We start from the raw sequence: 21,309 nt of genomic DNA, 5'->3' as shown, positions 1-21,309 counted from the left end.
CAGTTTTTGTGGATGGCTCTGGAAAAACTGGACGAGGTGTAGTTGCCTGGCTAGATAATGGAGTATGGCACACATCTGTTGTTCTGTTACAAGGTTCCATGCAGCGTGTGGAATTACAGGCTGTTTTACATGCTTTAGCTTTATTTCCATTGGAACCACTCAATATTGTTTCTGATTCAGAATATGTCGTACGTGTTGTACAGCGATTACCAGGATCTTACTTAAAGGAGATAAATGATGAAGATTTATTCAACAAATTTTTGGAATTGCAAACTCTTTTAAATAAAAGAGCTTATCCTTTGTTTATTTGTCACATTAGGTCACACACTGTGCTGCCAGGACCTTTGACTAAAGGCAATGCCGTGGCTGACACTTTTACTGTTGGCACAGTGCAATTCCACTCTGCTGTGGCCTCTCACTCCTTTTTTCACCAAAATGCTGCAGCATTGCAAAAGATGTTTAATTTGACAAAAGCACAGGCTAAAGATATAATTCGTTCTTGTCCAGATTGTCAAAGAGTTGCTTCTGATGCAGTGAGCATTGGAGTTAACCCACGTGGTTTACACTCTAATGCCATTTGGCAAAGTGATGTTACACATGTATCTGCCTTTGGCTCCTTGAAATTTGTGCATGTTTCTATTGATACCTTTTCCTCTTATATTTGTGCTACTGCTCATTCTGGAGAAAGGGCACGTGATGTTCAACGACATTGGTCACGATGCTTCGCAATTATGGGGGTTCCTCAAACCATTAAAACTGACAACGGTCCAGGGTATGTAGCTAAATCTACTCAATTATTTTTGCAACAGTGGCAGGTATCCCACGTGACAGGAATTCCACATTCACCTACTGGACAAGCAATAATTGAGCGTGCGCATCATGCTTTAAAGTCCATGTTGCATAAACAAAAAAGGGGGAATATGCCGCCACAAGAACAGCTAGATAATGCTATGTTTACTTTGAATTTTTTAAATCGCTCACCAGACTTAATGGCCAGCACAGCGATAGATCGGCATTTTAAAACTCCTGATTCTATTTCACACAGACCTAAAGTACTGTATAAAGATCCTTTTAGTGGACCTGGTTGGAATGGACCTGTGGAACTAATCACTTGGGGGCGAGGGTATGCTTGTGTTCTTCTTCCCACAGGAACCAAGTGGATTCCAGCTAAACACGTGAAGCCATATCATGAGCTGGCGAAACCACTCAGACAACCCAATCCTGCAGATGAAGACTCTGAATTTGAAGGAGAAGAAACAAATGAGGAGGAAGCAGCACATCGAGAATGAAAAAGCTATCACATAGGGACATTTGAAGAGAATGCAATAACAAGCTAGCGTGATGATGCAACGTGTATCCTAGTCCAAAGAATACCTTTTTTAGCATACCTGGCAATAGTGGCCAGCAACAGTATTGTAAGAATGCTGATCTTTTTTCTTTGCGGGGTCACTGTGGCTCGGGTGCAGTATTTTTATTGGGCCCACTGAAGGTGTTGAGCCTAAGCCACGGTGACTATATAAAAAACCATTCCTTGTATAAGTTTGAACCCGACACAGAATCACAAAGATTCGGTGATGATATGTACTTCACATCCTTAAGTTTTTGTAGGAGCTCAATTTATAGATATCGCTTTACGTAACCATGCTTTTGAAACTAATCTGAATTAACCTTGGTATTTTAGCTGTTTTACTCATAAGAATATATCTGAACTAAGTCTTACAGTAATCATGCCAATGTGACGTCGTGCTGAATTGTGGATCCCTGTAAACACGACCAAATCGTGGGAAGGGGAATCAGGATTAAGTCAATTATCAAGGCTTTTAAAGTGGACAATTAGTCACCCAAAACGATTTATAGGATGGCTAATTGCCTTTATAATATCAGCTATCATTATTGCAGGTACTACCACCGTTGCTACCACGGCGCTTGTGAAATCCCTTCAGACTGCTCACACAGTAGCTAATGTATTAAAAAATGTTACGGCTGAAATGAATACCCAGGTACAAATTGATCAACAAAACTAGCATGATTGGATGCTTTGGAAGCAGTGGTAATTTGTCTTGGAGTGTATTGGGTTTGTGTGGCAAGGTTTTGGTAGCGGGGGGTTACAGGGGTGGCTTCTGTGGGGGCTGCTGGAGGTTTTCCCCTCTGTGACAGAGCCAATGCCGGCTGGCTCTAAGACGGACCTGCCGCCGGCCAAAGCCGAGCCGATCAGTGATAGTGGTAGCGCCTCTGTGTACAGAAGAAAAAAAAAAAAAGGAGAGAGAGAGGGAGAGACAGAAAAAAATAATAAAAACCAATGGCTGGAGAGGGGGAAGAGAAATGCAGTTGCGGAACACACAGAAATGGCAGCTGAAGAGTGAGAACATGTAAGAGAAATAACCCTGCAGACACCAAGGTCAGTGAAGAAGGAGGGGGAGGAGGTGCTCCAGGTGCTGGAGCAGAGGTTCCCCTGCAGCCCATGGGGAAGACCATGGTGAGACAGATTGTTCCCCTGCGGTCCATGGAGGTCCACGGTGGAGCAGATATCCACCTGCAGCCCGTGGAGGACCCCACGCCAGAGCAGGTGGGTGCCTGAAGGAGGCTGTGACCCCGTGGGAAGCCTGTGCTGCAGCAGGATCCTGGCAGGACCTGCAGAACTGTGGAGAGAGAAGCCCACGGAGCGGGTTTTCTGGTAGGACCTATGACCCCGTGGGGGAACCACGCTGGAGTGGTATGCTCCTGAAGGACTGCACGCCACAGAAAGGACCCATGCTGAAGATCTTCGTGGAGGACTGTCTCCTGTGGGAGAGATCCCACGCTGGAACAGGGGAAGAGTGTGATGAGTGCTGCCACTGAGGAGGATGAAGTGACAGAGATAACGTGTGATGAACTGACCGCAAACCTCATTTCCCGTTCCCCTGTCCAGCTGAGGAGGAGAGAGTGATAGAATAGCTTTGGTGGGCGCCTGGTGTCCAGCCAGGATCAACCCATCACATAGAGATAGACAAAGTGCATTACAAAATAGAATGAAATTACATTGTGATTGGGAATTTCAAAAACAAGGGCTCTGTGTAACTCCTTTATAAAGGAATGAAAGCGTATGTGATTGGAATTAGGTGAAGGCGCATTTGCTATTAATATTGCAGGAGAGATCTAAGATCTTGCACAGATATTACAAGATCAAATGGGAAATACACAAAATTAGCAGAACAAGGTGTTTTTCAAAGAATTGTCTAATAGTGTTAAATGGTTAAATCCAAAAACATGGTTTGAAGGTTTAAATCTGTGTATCTGAATTTGTATTGCTATTGCAGGGTTATTAATCATTTGTGTGTTTTCAGCAATCAGAATCATCTGAGGAGCAGTACGAGGATTGCGTCGGTTCGAAGCTGGAGTCCTCGCTGCCTTCCTCGTGAATCTGATGTTCCTAAACAAAAAAGGGGGAGATGTGGGAGCAGCTCGGAACACCTGGCATTTGTTTTCAAGAGTGACCGTTAGAATTTGTTGTGCTGCATGTTTGCCAAGCCTTTGAAGAACTAGTTTCACAAGGTCAGGTTGGAGGATGGCCTTGTGTAGGCCTGGGAAGATGTGGCTGAAGACAGTCACGAGTATGTCTATGGAATGTTTTTATCTTTAACTGTTCTGAGGACTGGCAAACATCCCAGCTGGGCCAGATATGCCCTCCTGTGTTAGTAGTATTGGCTGTATGCCGTTAGTACTTTCTAGATCTTTGTTGAAACATATATAAGTTGGATTCTTTTGTGAAATAAAGGGAATCTTGCACAGAGAGCTTGAGTGCTTGATTCAGTTGCCGCACAGGAGGGAGGAGGGACTTCTTCACGGACATGGGATCTGCGCAGCGTGCCATGGGAAAATCTATCTGGGGTCCGTCCGATGCTGCATGAAATTAGGGTTCCCAGCATCTGAAGGGTTGTAAGATTTACTTGCTATCTATATTCCTCTTTTTATTCTATATTATTAAAACATCTATTTTATTATGCTATTTGTTGTCAGGCCTTTCTTACTGAGATCCAGAAAGAACCCTGTGCCATCTCTCTCTTCCCGCCCTTGCCCCCCCCGCCCCACCTGGTGCAGAACACCAGGGTCCAGCTCAGAAGGAGCAGGTAGCTGATCTGCAGTCAGAATTCTGGCTGCTGACCCATGCAAAACTCCTCAGAAATTAAAATTCAACTGAATCTCTCAAAGACAAATGCAGCTAAGGAGACAGCTGTGAGTTGGATAATGATATTATCAAACCAATAAATTCATCAGAAACTTAAAGTTTCTTTCTGAAAAGCCTCATGTAAGTATAGCTTAAAGGTATCAGCAGCTGGAGAAAGAAAAAAAAACCTAGAGATATAGCCCTGCTGCTAGTGACCAACAGGTCTGTTTCTTCTACAGTGCTGCAAGAGTGGACAGTGGCATAATAAAACATGTGGGGTAGTAAAGGGAAAACTTTTATGAAATAAAGTGCCATCCTTAATTTAAAATGGGGTATTTTTTAAAAAGCCTTAGCCATTTAAGTAGTTTATTTTACCAAAAAATTATTTGATTTAAAATTTCCATACCATGTGTATGATATTGTTACATTGCAAGTTGGAGTGGCAAAACCTCAGGGTAAAGCTGCTTATCGAGTCCCTCTGATAATTTTACACATTTAAAGATTCCCTTGAAAATGTTGTACATGATTGTCATCTCTTTTTCTATGATCCCTGAGGTATGTAATTTAAAAAGAAAAAACAACAGGAAAATTTAAATTGCTCAAAGAAAAGACAAGTGAGGGGTAAAAATGCAGAAAACAGAACTCCTTACTTTCCACGCAAAATAAATCTCATGAAAACACTCAGGAAAGTTTCACTTCATTCAAGTTTTCATTGTCCACCTAATGTATAGGACCTTTTATTGTGAAGCTGCATGACCAGTACTACACTATAAATCTAATCCTCAGAATACAAGCATTCAAAAATATTAGTAACTCTTACATCAGCATTTGCTGTAACACTCTGAAGTATACAGACTTGCCACCTGAAAATGCAATTGAAAATATGTACACAATACAGTTAGAAGTGACTGCTATGTAGTATGGAAACATCTGATCTAGCTTTAAACTAGCTAATTTCAGTACACAGTTTAACAGCAGAGGAGGAAGGAACTTGCAGTTTTCTTCAACAAGGTAACAAGCCATGTTGAAAAGGAGTAGCAGTACATACTGTATCCTGACTTTAGCAAGGCCTTTGACCTTGTTTCACACAACATTATCACAAACAAACCAGGAAAACATGGACTACATAAAATTGCTCTCAGGTGTGTAGCAAATAGCCAGAAAATTCTATTCAGAGCACTTTTGAAACCTCGGAGTAGTTCTGTCAAAATGGAAGGCTGTGGAAATAGGGGTCCAGTGCTATTCAATATCTTTTTTTTTTTAATTACCTGGATTATGGAATGAAAAGTATGCCTATTAAATCTGCAAAGAACACCAAATTGACAGGGACCACAAGTATACCTGAAAACAAGAATAAAATTCAAAATGATTTTGATAAATTGGTGTAACAAGTGGAGAAAACATGGATAATTTACAACAAGGATATATGTAAAGTATTTCTATTAGGCAAGGAAAAATCAACTATTTTATTTATTACATGGCAAAGTTTTGGTAGCGGGGGGGGGGGGTCTGCAGTGGTGGCTGCTGTGAGAAGAGACCAGTGGCTGCCCTCATGTTGGATGGAGCTGGTTCCAGCCAGCCCCAAGACGGACCCACCGATGGCCAAAGCTTAACCAATCAGCAACGCTGGTGGCACCTCTCTAATAACATATTTACAAAAGGGTAAAATATGCTGCACAGCAGCTGTGAGAGAGAGGAGTGAGAAAAATGTGAGAGAAACAACCCTGCAGACACCAAGGTCAGAGAAGGATGGGGAGGAAGTGCTCCAGGTGTTGGAGCAGAGATTCCCTTGAAGCCTGTGGTGAAGACCATGGTGAAGCAGGTAGTCCCCCTGCAGCCCACAGAGGACCACATCAGAGCAGATATCCACACTACAGCCCGTGGAGGGGCCCACGCCTCAGCAGATGGATATGCCCTGAAGGAAGCTGCAGCCTGTGGAGATAGTCCCACGCAGGAGCAGGTTTTCTGGCAGGAGCTGTGCCCTGTGGATAGCACCCATGCTGGAGCAGTCTGTTCCTGAAGGACTGCAGCCCATGGGAGAGACCCACATTGAAGCAGTTCATGAAGGACTGTCTCCCGTGGGAGGGACCCCACACTGGAGCAGGGGAAGAGCGTGAGGAGGAAGGAGTGGCAGAGACAAAGCATTATGAACTGACCACAACCCCCATTCCCCATCCCTCTGTGCTTCTCAGAGTGGGGGGAGGACTAAAGTTGAGCCTGGGAAGAAGGGAGGGGTGGGGGGAAGGTGTTTTTACTTTTGTCTTTGTTTATTGCCATGCTACTCTATTATTAATTGGCAATAAATTAAATTAATTTTCCCCAAGTTGAGTCTGTTTTGCCTGTGACAGTGATTGGTAAGTGATCTCCCTGTCCTTATCTCGACCCACAAGCTTTTCTATCTTATTTTCTCCCCCTGTCCTGTTGTGGAGGGGGAGTGAGAGAGTGGCTAGGTGGGCATTTGGCAGGCAGCCAAGGTCAACACACCACAACTGTACAAAAAAAGATATGGAAAAATTGGATAGGGAGTAGTTTCATAGAAAGTGATTGAGGGTTTATACTGGATCATAAGTTGAACACAAGTCAGTGTCTGTACTGCTGAGAAAATAGAAAAACACTATACCATGATGTATAAACACCCTAGCAGTTATGTGAAAGAACTCTTCCCTTTTATTCAGGCAAGGCTGTACCTGGAGTATTGGTGTTTAGCTTTGAATAAAACTTAAAGTTGTTAATCACTTGGAGAGAGTTTATGGAAGTTGAACGAAAATGATCAGAGGTCTAGAAAACAGGGCCTATGGGAAAAGATCATATGAGCAGGGATTGTTAACAAAGAAAAAAAGACTAAGCAGGGTTATGATAACAGTCTTTTAAGACATAAAAAGATGTTGGGGGAAAAAAAGAAGTGAACAACCTGTTCTTCATGATCACAGTGAACAGAACAAGAAGTAATGCACTTAAAAACCAGCAAAGAAATTCAGATTAGGGAAATTCAGGTATTAGGGAAAACTAAATCACAGCAATAGCTTCCCTTAGGGAGTTCTAAATTTTCCATCAGTGGAGACCTTTAGGCAAACATCTATAAGGAATGACATAGGAATAGCTGATCTTGCCTTGAGGTAGAAAGATGACTTCTTGAGGGCTATTATTTTTTGACAGAAAATGGCTTAACATTGAGTACAAAACCGACCTGAGAAGTAAAGTACGAAAGTCCAAGCTGAGCTTTTGCCATAGCCAGAGTATTTCAGTACTGAAGCTAACTAGTTTAAAATGAGCTTGAGCAGATCTACCCGATATACACTTTATTTTGGTGTTTTTTCCCTAGTTTTTATGGTCCTAGCTGCACTGTGTATTAGTGTCAACCACATAAGCATGTGATTGTTCTACCATGGTAGAATACTACCTATCAAATCACAGAGACTAGTTCTGTACATGAAAAATCTTACTAATATGCTTTAGAAATCATAATTTAGTTAAAAATTATGAAATTTCCTGGTTTTGACAAGACTTTCTATAGATCAAACCTAATTTCTTTACCACCCCTGATATTAACATTCTGAAAAGCCATATACATTAGTGTTCATTATCTAATGCTTTTTGTAAGCATTTTTAAGCATTTTCATTATCTGCTTTTTTTTAAGCAGAGGAATGACAAGAAATCCTTAAGGGCAACAAAATCATAGATTCAGTGAGAGTAAGTTTAGATTTTTTACTTTCAGGCATGGAAATCCTGCAACATGGTCCTCATTGAGTTTTTTGATCTCACTGGGAAATAAAAAAGCTTAAGAGAAAGACTTGCTTGAAAGTTTCCAAACCTTTAAAATTGATCAGTTTGGGTTTTTTCTTATACACTTGCAGCACAGAAAGCTGTAATGCACAATGATCATAGGTTTCCCATACTTTAAACTGAAAAGTCTCTTAATGATGACAATCTTAGTGTGTCAAAAAACATAAGTGAAATATTTCAATATCTATGGCCACAGAATAGTTGCAATAGAAAACAACTATAATCATGATTCTGCATCTAGTAATGAGTTAAGCTTCAGCAACATAGCTTGAAACCCAAGTTATGTCTTGAGCAGTTGTAAAAACGGAATAATAAGAATACATGGACCTTAGATATTACATGGTGTTTTCACTTGTGCAACTTTGTATTCTTCAATGAAAACATCCCCCCCCCCCGCAAATAGCAACTGTCAAAAAGAAAAAAGCAATACGTACCCGTAGCCACTGTTTCTCTGTAAGAGCATCACTATAGTCCACATCCCTGCGCTGACGGGACCCTCTTCCAAATATTTTCTCTTCCTCTTCCTCACATGTGAGCCTTTCAACTTCAGCATCATCCTTAATAATCCAAGATGGCAATTCATCCTCTTCCATCAAGCGGGGCTTGCGCTTGGGGTTTCTGGCATCTTCCCTACGACGATCCATGTCCATGCGCTGCAATGGCAGTTGGGAAAAGATACAACAATTTGAAGGGTCTTGATTAAATAAACCATGGGAATAGCTGGTTATTTACTTATGCTTGAAACTTTAAACCAACTCCTCTGGTGGCATTTTCCTCCTCCACCCCAATACTTATAAAATGCCACTATAAAAAGGAATATCCCCACATGAAAGTTCATCTTCAATCAAATTCATTATTACAAAGTAAATTTCACTGAAGTGAAGAATATTATAGTCTGGATGGGTGGACAACCAGATGTGTAAAAAAACCTGGCTGGATAATCTGGCACAAAGAGTAGTTGTTAATGGGTCGTACTCTACATGGAGACCAGTCACGAGTGTAGTACCACAGGGGTATATCCTGGGACCTGTCCTATTTAGCATCTTTATAAATGATATGGAAGAGGTGACAGCGTGCTTGCTCATAAAGTTTGCAGATGACACCAAATTGGAGGGGGGGATTTTAAGTTGATATGCTTGAGGGCTTGTTAGACCACATCTACAATACTGTATCCAGATTTGGGTCCCCAAAAAAAGAAAAACTTTGATGAACTGGGGAGAGTTCAGCAGAGGGCCACCAAGATGGTCACAGGGCTGGAGCACATGCCCTGTGAAGAGAGGCTGAGGGGACTGGGCTTGTTCAGCCTGGAGAAGAGAAGACTTCGGGACACCTAATAGTAGCTTTCCAATACGTACGAGGAAGTGGTACATGTTGGGAATATGAGAGACAACAGGCATAATTTGAAAGAAGAGAGGTTCAGACTGGATATGAGGAAAAGCATTTTCACCAGTGGAACAGATTACCCAGAGAGGTTGTGCAGTCTCCACCCTGGATAAAGCCCTGAGCAACCTGGTCTGATTTCATAGCTGACCTTGCTTTCAGTAGAAGGTAGGACTAGACACTTCCGGAGGTCCCTTCTAACCTGAATTATCCTATGATCTGATTTCTAAATCCAGATGAAAAACAGCATGAAATACATGCAACCTGACTATGCAGGTCCAACTAGATTCCAGAATCAATGATATTCCATATTTCATTACTTCATAATGGGGAAGTGACTGTATGGACTTCTATTTGCATAGCAGAATTTCGTATTCCCCCTTTTAAACAATGTATTCATTCAAACTGGGCACACGTGGTTTAGTTTATTGACAAACCTGCCAACTGGCAAGAAATGAAGATCTGTAGTCAAACAAAGCCCAAATCAAAATACTTTTCTATTATTTAGTAACGAACTTTAATGAAATACATAATGCCCAAAAATTGTATTTATTTTTTCACTGATTAATATGCTTGCATTTGAAAAGTACAGACTGAAGAACTAAGGATATGTTAGCTGCTGTTTTTTTGAAAGGAAAGAGCATAACAGAGAAAATTAAAGACACTCCCAATCAAGATGAGAAATGAGAGACAAATAACCATTTGCTTTTTCTCAAAATATTCTATTCAAATCCCCTTTATCTCTGAGAAACCTCTAGTCTCATCTTCCCATGTTTTAGCAAAACATATATTTACAAAAGAGCTCCACCTTATTTTATTTAAAATAACAAAGTAATTATATTCACAGTGTCCTCAGTGAGGGCAAAAGCCTAGAAACAAAGAAATTAATATGCTACAAATGCTTATATGTGAGCAAAGAATGCATGCTTTGGTAAAATTAGGGCCTAAAACTTTCAATTTCAAAAAGCACACAATACTGCTGACCTTCGAAAAGTTATCTTATTCTTACTAAATTGCAACTATAACTGTCCTTATATAAAAAAACCACTCATCTTAAACCCACTGACTTTTAACTCAAATGCCATGTAGTGGGTCTGGCTGGGATGGAGTTAATTTTCCTCATAGCCACCCACATGGTGCTGTATTTTGGATTTGTAACCAAAACACTGTTAATAACACACCAGAGTTTTCACTGTTGCTGAACAGTGTTTGTACAGCATCAAGGCCTTCTCTGTTTCTCACTCTGCTCCCCACAGAGGGTAGGCTGCAAGAAGTTGGGAAGGGACACAGCCGGGACAGCTGACCTGACCTGACCAAAGAGATATTCCATACCAAATAACGTCATGCTCAGCAATAAAAACGGAGGGGAGGATGTTTTGGGGTAGGTAGCCATTGCTCGGGAACTGGCTGGGCATCAGTCTACTTGTGGGAGGTGGTGAGTGATTGCCTTTGTATCACTTGTTTGGTTTGTGGTTTTTTTCCTTCCTCTTTCCTTTGTTTATTAAACTGTCTTTATCTCAACCCATGAGGTTGTTTTTTTTCACTTTTGCCGTTCTGATTCTCTCCCCCATTCTACTGCGGGGGGGGGGAGAGTGAGCGAGTGACTGAATGGGGCTTACCTGCCAGCTGGGGTCAAGCCACCACAGTCCTTTTTGGAGCCCAACATGGGGCTCGAGGGGTTTGAGATAATAACAGATTTGATCAGAGTGTGCTAGACTGAACTTCTAGCCGTTACACCTGTTTAGCTGAGTTGTTACTTGGTAGGCTATTACTTGTTGTTGCTGGTCATGACGCTGATGTATTTACTCTGTGTGGTGGGTTAACCCTGGCTGGATGCCAGGTGCCCACCAAAGCTGTTCTATCACTCCCCCTCCTCAGCTGGACAGGGGAGAGAAAATATAACAAAGGGCTTGTGGGTCAAGATAAGGACAGGAGAGATCACTCACCAATTACCATCACAGGCAAAACAGACTCAGCTTGGGGAAAATTAACTCAATTTATTACAAATCAACCAGAGTAGGGTAATGAGAAATAAAACCAAATCTCAGAACACCTTCCCTCCACCCCTCCCTTCTTCCCGGGCACAACTTCACTCCTGGATTCTCTACCAACCCCCCAGCGGCACAGGGGGACGGGGAATGGGGTTTATGGTCAGTTCATCACACGTTATTTTCTGCCGCTTCATCTTCCTCAGGGGGAGGACTCATCACACTCTTCCCCTGCTCCAGCGTGGGGTCCCTCCCACAGGAGACAGTCCTCCATGAATTTCTCCAACGTGGGTCCTTCCCACGGGCTGCAGTTCTTCACGAACTGTTCCAGCATGGGTCCTTTCCACAGTGTGCAGTCCTTCAGGCACAGACTGCTCCAGCGTGGGTCCCCCGCGGGGTCACAAGTCCTGCCAGAAAACCTGCTCCGTGGGCTCCTCTCTCCACAGATCCGCAGGTCCTGCCAGGAGCCTGCTCCAGCGTGGGCTTCCCACGGGGTCACAGCCTCCTTCAGGCACCCACCTGCTCCAGCGTGGGGTCCTCCACAGGCTGCAGGTGGATATCTGCTCCACCGTGGACCTCCATGGGCTGCAGGGGGACAGCCTGTCTCACCATGGTCTTCACCATGGGCTGCAGGGGAATCTCTGCTCTGGTACCTGGAGCATCTCCTCCCCCTCCTTCTTCACTGACCTTGGTGTCTGCAGGGTTGTTTCTCTTATATGTTCTCACTCTCTCTCCGGCTGCCATTTCTGTCCCTCCCAGCAACTTTTTTCCTTCTTAAAAATGTTATCACAGAGGCATTACCACTATCGCTGATTGGCTCGGCCTTGGCCAGCGGTGGGTCCATCTTAGAGCCGGCTGGTATTGGCTCTGTCGGACACAGGGGAAGCTTCCAGCAACTTCTTACAGAAGCCACCCCTGTAACCCCCCCACTACCAAAACCTTGCCACACAAATCCAATACACTCTGGATGCTAATTTATGTGTTCCCTCCCCTGCTCTGGTGCTTCATCTCTTTCCTGCTGTACAACAAACTCCAAGAATTGTTAATGACTTTTCAATTGTTGCTGTTTGCTGTCTTGTTTATCACTTGGTTTGGTTTTGCCTGGGAGAGATATGAGCACTGGCCTGGAGCCTAATCTGGTATTTGGGCTGCTGTCCCAGTACTCCAAGAACGATCTCATGGAGAAAATTAGCAATTACACTTTTCCCCTTTTCTCCTCTGAGACACGCTTTGTGGAGAGAGGGAATAATGGTGCATACCCTTTCCTCTCCTCCAGGATAGGTCTTTCCAGGGTTCTTGTAACGGTCTTTCAGTTTCTTGACTATCCTTATGCAATCAGACTGTTTGCACTGGGATGTGTCATGAGCCTGGTATTCATTTTGATTAATGTTCATAAGGTTAAACAACTAATTGGGAATACCACACAGGAACATATCCTGAAGCTGTCGATCCCTGGGTGTTAGGGTGTATGGGAGGATTTGGGTAAGTGCGCAGGGCCATTATCACCTCTGTTAGCCTGGGATTTTACACCTATACAGGCATGTAATGCCATTGAATTAGTATAGCATTTGAAAGAGAGAAGCCTTGCCTGCCCCAATGAAACACAGCGAATTCCAATGTTGTGTTGGGGCCTGGCCCATGCCTACTGATGGATAGCTGGGGGGGTGTCATGGTTTAACCCCAGCCAGCAACTAAGCACCAGTGGGATGGGGGAGAAAATCAGGAAAAGAAGTAAAACTCGTGGGTTGAGATAAGAACAGTTTAATAGAACAGAAAGGAAGAAACTAATAATGATAATGATAACACTAATAAAAGGATTGGAATATACAAATGATGCGCAGTGCAATTGCTCACCACCCACCGATCAACACCCAGCTAGTCCCCGAGAGGCGATTCCCCCTGCCCCCACTCCCCCCAGTTTATATACTAGATGTGACGTCACGTGGTATGGAATACCCCATTGGCCACTTTGGGTCAGGTGCCCTGGCTGTGTCCTGTGCCAACTTCTTGTGCCCCTCCAGCTTTCTCGCTGGCTGGGCATGAGAAGCTGAAAAATCCTTGACATTAGTCTAAACACTACTGAGCAACAACTGAAAACATCAGTGTTATCAACATTCTTCGCAAACTGAACTCAAAACATAGCACTGTACCAGCTACTAGGAAGACAATTAACTCTATCCCAGCTGAAACCAGGACAGTATCCACCCCTTATTCTATACCATTGACGTCATGCTCAGTTCCCATACCTTCAGTTACATCCTGGTCAATCATCATCACCTTTCCATCCCTTTAAGACATATGAACAATGATATATATATATACATATATGTATACACACACAGAGATATCATTCCTTTAGTTCATGGGTCATGTTCATAAAATGTTCATTTAGTTTCCGACTCTGGGCTCCATCTGTCATACCAGTCTTTCTGGGCAGGAGGGATGGTGCAAAGTCCTCTCAGTCGGTGGAGCAGGATTGGGCTTCAGTGCAGTGTGATGAGCAGGTGACATTGGACGCAGCAGGAGGATGGTGTGCACCGTTGGATTGTTGCATGCCGGAGTCAGTTCTGGTCCCATCACTACTGCGCTTTGCTCAGTTTCATCACAGTTCATTCTTGCTTGATCTAAGTGATTCTTACTATAGTACTATGGATATAGCATATAACAATTATAGTCATGATAACATACAGTAGCTGGGTTATATAGCAACTAATATCATACAGTTTAATTCTGGCTAGTCTCACCTACAATCAAATCCCCTTGAGGCACACATCGGACTTCCCCATCTTTTCGCATCACCCACCAAGTGCACCCAGGCCCCTGAGCAAAAGCAATCCCACGAATGGGTTTGCCTTTGCCTGAGGCAGGAGTAACCCAGACTGTCTTCCCTAGCATATTTTTGATGTGCACTACAGGGACTTTATCCCCTTCTACAGCACGTAAAAGTTCTGACTGGGCAGGGCCACTCCGATTGGCAGATCCTCTGGTGTTGACTAACCAGGTGGCTTTTGCTAAATGTGTATCCCAATGTTTGAAGGTTCCACCCCCCCCATTGCTCTCAATGTAGTCTTTAACAGTCCATTGTATCGCTCAATTTTCCCAGAGGCTGGTGCATGATAGGGGATATGATACACCCACTCAATGCCATGCTCTTTGGCCCAGGTGTCCATGAGGCTGTTTCGGAAATGAGTCCCGTTGTCTGACTCAGTTCTTTCTGGGGTGCCGTGTCGCCACAAGACCTGCTTTTCAAGGCCCAGGATAGTGTTCCGGGCGGTGGCATGGGGCACAGAATATGTTTCCAGCCATCCGGTGGTTGCTTCCACCATTGTAAGCACATGGCGCTTGCCTTGGCAGGTTTGTGGGAGTGTGATATAGTCAATCTGCCAGGCTTCCCCATATTTATATTTCAGCCATCGCCCTCCATACCACAGGGGCTTTAACCGCTTGGCTTGCTTAATTGCAGCACATGTTTCACATTCATGGATGACCTGTGCGATAGTGTCCATGGTCAAGTCCACCCCTCGATCACGAGCCCATCTATATGTTGCATCTCTTCCCTGATGGCCTGAGGTATCATGGGCCCACTGAGCCATAAATAGCTCACCTTTATGTTGCCAGTCCAGGTCCACCTGAGCCACTTCAATCTTGGCAGCCTGATCCACCTGTTCGTTATTTTGATGTTCTTCAGTGGCCCGACTCTTGGGTACATGAGCATCTACGTGACGTACTTTTACAACCAGATGCTCTAGCTGGGACGCAACATCTTGCCACAGTGCGGCAGCCCAGATGGGTGTACCTCTGTGCTGCCAGTTGCTCTGCTTCCATTGCTGTAACCACCCCCACAGGGCATTTGCCACCATCCATGAGACAGTATAGAGATAGAGCACTGGACGCTTCTCTCTTTCAGCAATGTCTAACGCTAGCTGGATGGCTTTCACTTCTGCAAACTGACTCGATTCACCTTCTCCTTCAGCAGTTTCTGCAACTTGTCATGTAGGACTCAATACAACAGCCTTCCACCTCCGATGCTTTCCCACAATGCGACAGGACCCATCAGTGAACAGGGCATATTGCCTCTCATTTTCTGACAGTTTATTATACAGCGGGGCCTCTTCAGCACGTGTCACCTCCTCCTCTGGCAATATTCCAAAATCTTTGCCTTCTGGCCAGTCCATGATCACTTCTAAAATTCCTGGGCGACTGGGGTTTCCTATGCGAGCTCATTGTGTGATCAGTGCGGCCCACTTACTCCACGTGGCATCAGTTGCGTGATGTGTAGAGGAGACCCTCCCTTTGAACATCCAGCCCAGCACTGGCAGTCGGGGTGCTAAGAGGAGCTGTGTTTCAGTACCAACCACTTCTGAGGCAGCTTGAACTCCTTCATATGCTGCCAATATCTCTCTTTCAGTTGGAGTATAGCGAGCCTCGGATCCTCTGTATCCCCGACTCCAAAACCCCAGGGGTCGGCCTCGGGTCTCCCCAGGTGCTTTCTGCCAGAGGCTCCAGGTAGAGCCATTCTCTCCAGCTGCAGTATAGAGCACATTTTTAACATCTTGTCCTGCCTGGGCTGGCCCAAGGGCTACTGCATGAACAATCTCCCGTTTAATTTGTTCAAAGGCTTGTCGTTGCTCAGGGCCCCATTTAAAATCATTCTTCTTCTGGGTCACTTGATAGAGAGGGCTTACAATCAGACTGTAATTTGGAATATGCATTCTCCAAAAACCCACAACACCTAAGAAGGCCTGTGTTTCCTTTTTATTAGTCGGTGGAGACATAGCTGCTATTTTGTTGATCACATCCATGGGGATCTGACGACGTCCATCTTGCCATTTTATTTCTAAAAACTGGATCTCCTGTGCAGGTCCCTTGACCTTACTTTCTTTTATGGCAAAACCGGCTTTCAGAAGGATTTGGATTATTTTCTTCCCTTTCTCAAAGACTTCTTCTGCCGTGTTGCCCCATACGATGATGTCATCAATGTATTGCAGGTGTTCCGGAGCTTCACCTTTTTCCAGTGCAGTCTGGATTAGTCCATGGCAAATGGTGGGGCTGTGTTTCCACCCCTGGGGCAATCGATTCCAAGCGTACTGGATGCCCCTCCAAGTGAAAGCAAACTGTGGCCTGCACTCTGCTGCCAAAGGAATGGAGAAAAATGCATTAGCAGTGTCAATTGTGGCATACCACTTGGCTGCCTTTGACTCTAGTTCGTATTGAAGTTCTAGCATATCTGGAACGGCAGCACTCAGCGGTGGCGTAACTTCATTCAGGCCACGATAGTCGACTGTTAGTCTCCACTCCCCATTAGACTTTCGCACTGGACATATGGGACTATTAAAGGGTGAGCGAGTTTTGCTGATCACTCCTTGGCTCTCCAGTTGGCAAATCAACTTGTGGATGGGAATCAGAGAGTCTCGTTTGGTGCGATATTGCCGCCGGTGCACCGTCATGGTAGCAATTGGCACTTGTTGTCCTTTAACCTCCAGCAACCCCACAATCGAAGGGTCTTGAGAGAGACCAGGCAGGGTAGACAGCTGTTCAGTGCCCTCCGTCTCCAAGGCAGCTATACCAAAAGCCCATCGATACCCCTTTGGGTCCTTAAAATACCCTCTCCTGAGATAGTCTATGCCAAGGATGCACGGGGCCTCTGGGCCAGTCACAATGGGGTGTTTCTGCCATTCATTCCCAGTTAGGCTTACTTCAGCCTCCAATACAGTTAAGTCTTGGGATCCCCCTGTCACACCAGAAATACAGATGGGTTCTGCCCCTTTATAGCTTGATGGCATTAGAGTTCACTGTGTGCCGGTGTCTAGTGGAGCCTTGTACTCCTGTGGGTCTAACGTGCCAGGCCATCGAATCCACACAGTCCAATAGACCCGGTTATCCCTTTCCTCCACCCGGCTGGAGGCAGGGCCCCTCTAATTCTGGTCAGAGTATCCAGTATTCACTTCTCGTAAAATTGGCTCAGAAGTCCCTTCAAGAGGATCAGAAATAAGATCAGCCCTTCTACTCTGTTTGGAAACTGGAGCGCCATTTTTCATGGGAGAATCCCCTTTTGTGGTGGTTTTTCCTCACAGCTCACGGACCCGTGCATTTAGGACCGAGGTAGGTTTTCCATCCCATTTCCTCATGTCCTCTCCATGATCACATAGGTAAAACCACAGGGCACCTCGTGGTGTGTACCTTCTATATTCTCTCTCTCGGGCAGAGGAACGCTCACTCCTAATAGCTGAGACATTGGTCCTTACAGGTGGGGAGTAGGACATCTCCTCTTTGATTTGCTGGACATCCTCGGACAGCTTCTCCACAGCCGAAATGCAAGCTTGTAGGGAGGAGGAGAGATTTTCTTCGTATTGACGGAGTTGGCGAGCCACTTCATCCACTGTCGGTGCCTCTTCGTCTTTCCAGGTCATTATTGCCAGTGAGTTGGCATAGGACGATGGTGCGCTCCGTACAAACTTCCGCCACATGGGTCGTGTGCATGGGACCTCGTCTGGATCTTTGGGTAATTGTGGGTTGTCCGGGTCATAATGAATCGTCTCTAGCATGGCTAATTCCCTCAGATATTGGATACCTCTCTCCATGGTTGTCCACTTGCTTGATTGACATATAACATCTTCCTTGAAGGGGTACCTTTCCTTCACACTTGACAGGAGTCGCCTCCAGAGGCTGAGGGCTTGTGTCCCTCTTCCAATTGCCTTGTCAATGCCACCTTCCCTGGCAAGCGATCCCAGCTGCTTGGCTTCCCTACCTTCTAATTCCAAGCTATTAGCCCCATTGTCCCAGCATCGGAGGAGCCAGGTGATAATATGCTCACCTATACGGCGGCCAAAATCTTTTCGCATATCCCGCAGCTCACTCAAGGATAGGGACCGGGTTATTACCTCTGGTTCTGCCTCTTCCTCCTGTTCCTGTGATGGCCCTGGTTCACCTTCATCCTTCGCTAAGCAAACTGATTTTTTTGTATATTTCTTTTTCTGTACGGGGGCAAGTGATACTGGTGCAGGTTGGTCTGCTGGTTCAGTTGCAGTACCGCTTGCTGGGTTTTGGATAACCGCAGTGCCCATTGCCGAGGTTTGGGTGACCGCAGTGATCATCGTTTTGTTGTTAGGTCCAGAGACCTTCTCTTCCCCTTGAGGGTACTGAGTGGTGTCGAACAGGGCTCAATAGGCATAAGCTAGGCCCCAGCACGTTGCAGCAATTTGTATCTCTCTGGAGCTGCTGGGGTGACAGCACACCTTTTCCAAATATTTTACTAGTTCTTCTGGATTCTGCACTTGTTCAGAGCTGAATTTCCAAAACATTGGAGGTGCCCACTGTTCTACGTACTTGCCCGTACTACCCCACACACCCTGCCACTCATAATTATCCAGCCTTGGGGCAGATCTCTGGGTGATCTTCTTAAATAGTTGTTTAACCTTAAACAAGAGCTGAACCACATTCAGGAGCATGCTAATTCCTAGCAGTAGGGCTAGGACCGTGCTGGTCTCAGCATCCCAAGGGTATTCAAATTTTTCAAGGTGCGTGGTGCTTAGTTGCTGGCTGGGGTTAAACCACGACAGTCCATTTTGGCGCCCAACGTGGGCCACAAAGGGTTGAGATAACTACAAACCTGAACAGAGCTGGTTAAAACAAATTTGTTATAAGCATTCATTATATTGGTCTAATAGTCGCTGGTCACTGTGTTGATTTATGTGTTCTTAGAGTTGTTGCTCTGGTTTTTAAAGTTCTGTTATGTATCACCTCGCTTGCTGTATGTAGTCCCTGTGCTGCTGCTTATCATCCATGGGAGGTGGATTAAGGTTTTCGCTTTGATGTATTGTGTAACACTGGTTTATGGTATGATAAAGTCATCGGTTGTAGGACTAATCCGGTATTTGCACTCAGCATTGTCGTCACTTCTATACTTGGGGAGCCATCTGTGTTTCCTACTTGGAGAGCCAATCTATGGGTGGGATACCTTTCTTCCCTTTTCCCTTCTCCTTCAGTCCAGTTTTAATGGCGTTGTTTGAAAAATTTGAATACCCTTGGGATGCTGAGACCAGCACGGTCCTAGCCCTACTGCTAGGAATTAGCATGCTCCTGAATGTGGTTCAGCTCTTGTTTAAGGTTAAACAACTATTTAAGAAGATCACCCAGAGATCTGCCCCAAGGCTGGATAATTATGAGTGGCAGGGTGTGTGGGGTAGTACGGGCAAGTACGTAGAACAGTGGGCACCTCCAATGTTTTGGAAATTCAGCTCTGAACAAGTGCAGAATCCAGAAGAACTAGTAAAATATTTGGAAAAGGTGTGCTGTCACCCCAGCAGCTCCAGAGAGATACAAATTGCTGCAACGTGCTGGGGCCTGGCCCATGCCTATCGAGCCCTGTTCGACACTATTCAGTACCCTCAAGGGGAAGAGAAGGTCTCTGGATCTAACAATAAGACAACAGGCACTGTGGCTACTGAAACCTCGGCGAAGGGCACTGTGGTCCCTCTAGCCACAGTGACGAGCACTATGGCTACCCAAACCACAGCGACGGGCACTGTGGTCCCTCCAGTCCCGGCGACAAGCACTGCAGCTACCCAAACCTCGGCAAGCAGTACTGCAACTGAGCCAGCGGACCAACGCGGACCAGTATCAGTTGCCCCCTACAGAAGAAGATACATTAAAAAAAAATCAGTTCGCTTAGTAAAGGATGAAGATGACCCAGGCTCATCACAGGAACAGGAGGAAGAGGCAGAACCAGAGGTAATAACCCGGTCCCTATCCTTGAGTGAGCTGCGGGATATGCGAAAAGATTTTGGCCGCCGTATAGGTGAGCATATTATCACCTGGCTCCTCTGATGCTGGGACAATGGGGCTAATAGCTTGGAATTAGAAGGTAGGGAAGCCAAGCAGCTGGGATCGCTTGCCAGGGAAGGTGGCATTGACAAGGCAATTGGAAAAGGGACACAAGCCCTCAGCCTCTGGAGGCGACTCCTGTCAAGTGTGAAGGAAAGGTACCCCTTCAAGGAAGATGTTATATGTCAATCAAGCAAGTGGACAACCATGGAGAGAGGTATCCAATATTTGAGGGAATTAGCCATGCTAGAGACGATTCATCATGACCCGGACAACCCACAATTACCCAAAGATCCAGACGAGGTCCCATGCACATGACCCATGTGGCGGAAGTTTGTACGGAGCGCACCATCGTCCTATGCCAACTCACTGGCGATAATGACCTGGAAAGACGAAGAGGCACCGACAGTGGATGAAGTGGCTCGCCAACTCCGTCAATACGAAGAAAATCTCTCCTCCTCCCTACAAGCCTGCATTTCGGCTGTGGAGAAGCTGTCCGAGGATGTCCAGCAAATCAAAGAGGAGATGTCCTATTCCCCACCTGTAAGGACCAATGTCTCAGCTATTAGGAGTGAGCGTTCCTCTGCCCGAGAGAGAGAATATAGAAGGTACACACCACGAGGTGCCCTGTGGTTTTACCTATGTGATCATGGAGAGGACATGAGGAAATGGGATGGAAAACCTACCTCGGTCCTAAATGTACGGGTCCGTGAGCTGTGAGGAAAAACCACCACAAAAGGGGATTCTACCAGGAAAAATGGCGCTCCAGTTTCCAAACAGAGTAGAAGGGCTGATCTTATTTCTGATCCTCTTGAAGGGACTTCTGAGCCAACTTTACGAGAAGTGAATACTGGATACTCTGACCAGAATTAGAGGGGCCCTGCCTCCAGCCGGGTGGAGGAAAGGGATAACCGGGTCTATTGGACTGTGTGGATTCGATGGCCTGGCACGTTAGACCCACAGGAGTACAAGGCTCCACTAGACACCGGCACACAGTGCACTCTAATGCCATCAAGTTATAAAGGGGCAGAACCCATCTGTATTTCTGGTGTGACAGGGGGATCCCAAGACTTAACTGTATTGGAGGCTGAAGTAAGCCTAACTGGGAATGAATGGCAGAAACACCCCATTGTGACTGGCCCAGAGGCCCCGTGCATCCTTGGCATAGACTACCTCAGGAGAGGGTATTT

General features: G+C 45.3%; 1 protein-coding gene and 1 long non-coding RNA gene across 4 annotated transcripts in view; one reads left to right on the top strand and one right to left on the bottom strand.

The window, feature by feature from the left end:
* LOC128136234 (probable global transcription activator SNF2L2) overlaps positions 1 to 21,309 on the bottom strand; it is a 249,047-nt gene that overhangs the window by 91,186 nt on the left and 136,552 nt on the right. For all 3 annotated transcript variants that reach the window (XM_052775473.1, XM_052775474.1, XM_052775476.1), the window contains exon 29: positions 8,363 to 8,581. In XM_052775473.1, the coding sequence (XP_052631433.1) occupies positions 8,363 to 8,581 (219 nt within the window). The remainder of the gene's footprint in view (positions 1 to 8,362; positions 8,582 to 21,309) is intronic.
* The window catches only part of LOC128136262 (uncharacterized), a 75,042-nt gene that overhangs the window by 10,290 nt on the left and 43,443 nt on the right, over positions 1 to 21,309 (top strand). The window lies entirely within an intron of this gene.

This window comes from Harpia harpyja, chromosome W (genome assembly GCF_026419915.1).
Source record: "Harpia harpyja isolate bHarHar1 chromosome W, bHarHar1 primary haplotype, whole genome shotgun sequence".
NCBI classification, from domain to species: Eukaryota; Metazoa; Chordata; class Aves; order Accipitriformes; family Accipitridae; genus Harpia; species Harpia harpyja.
The sequence above is the reverse complement of the archived record's forward strand: the minus strand, read 5'-3'. Positions and strand labels throughout refer to the sequence as shown.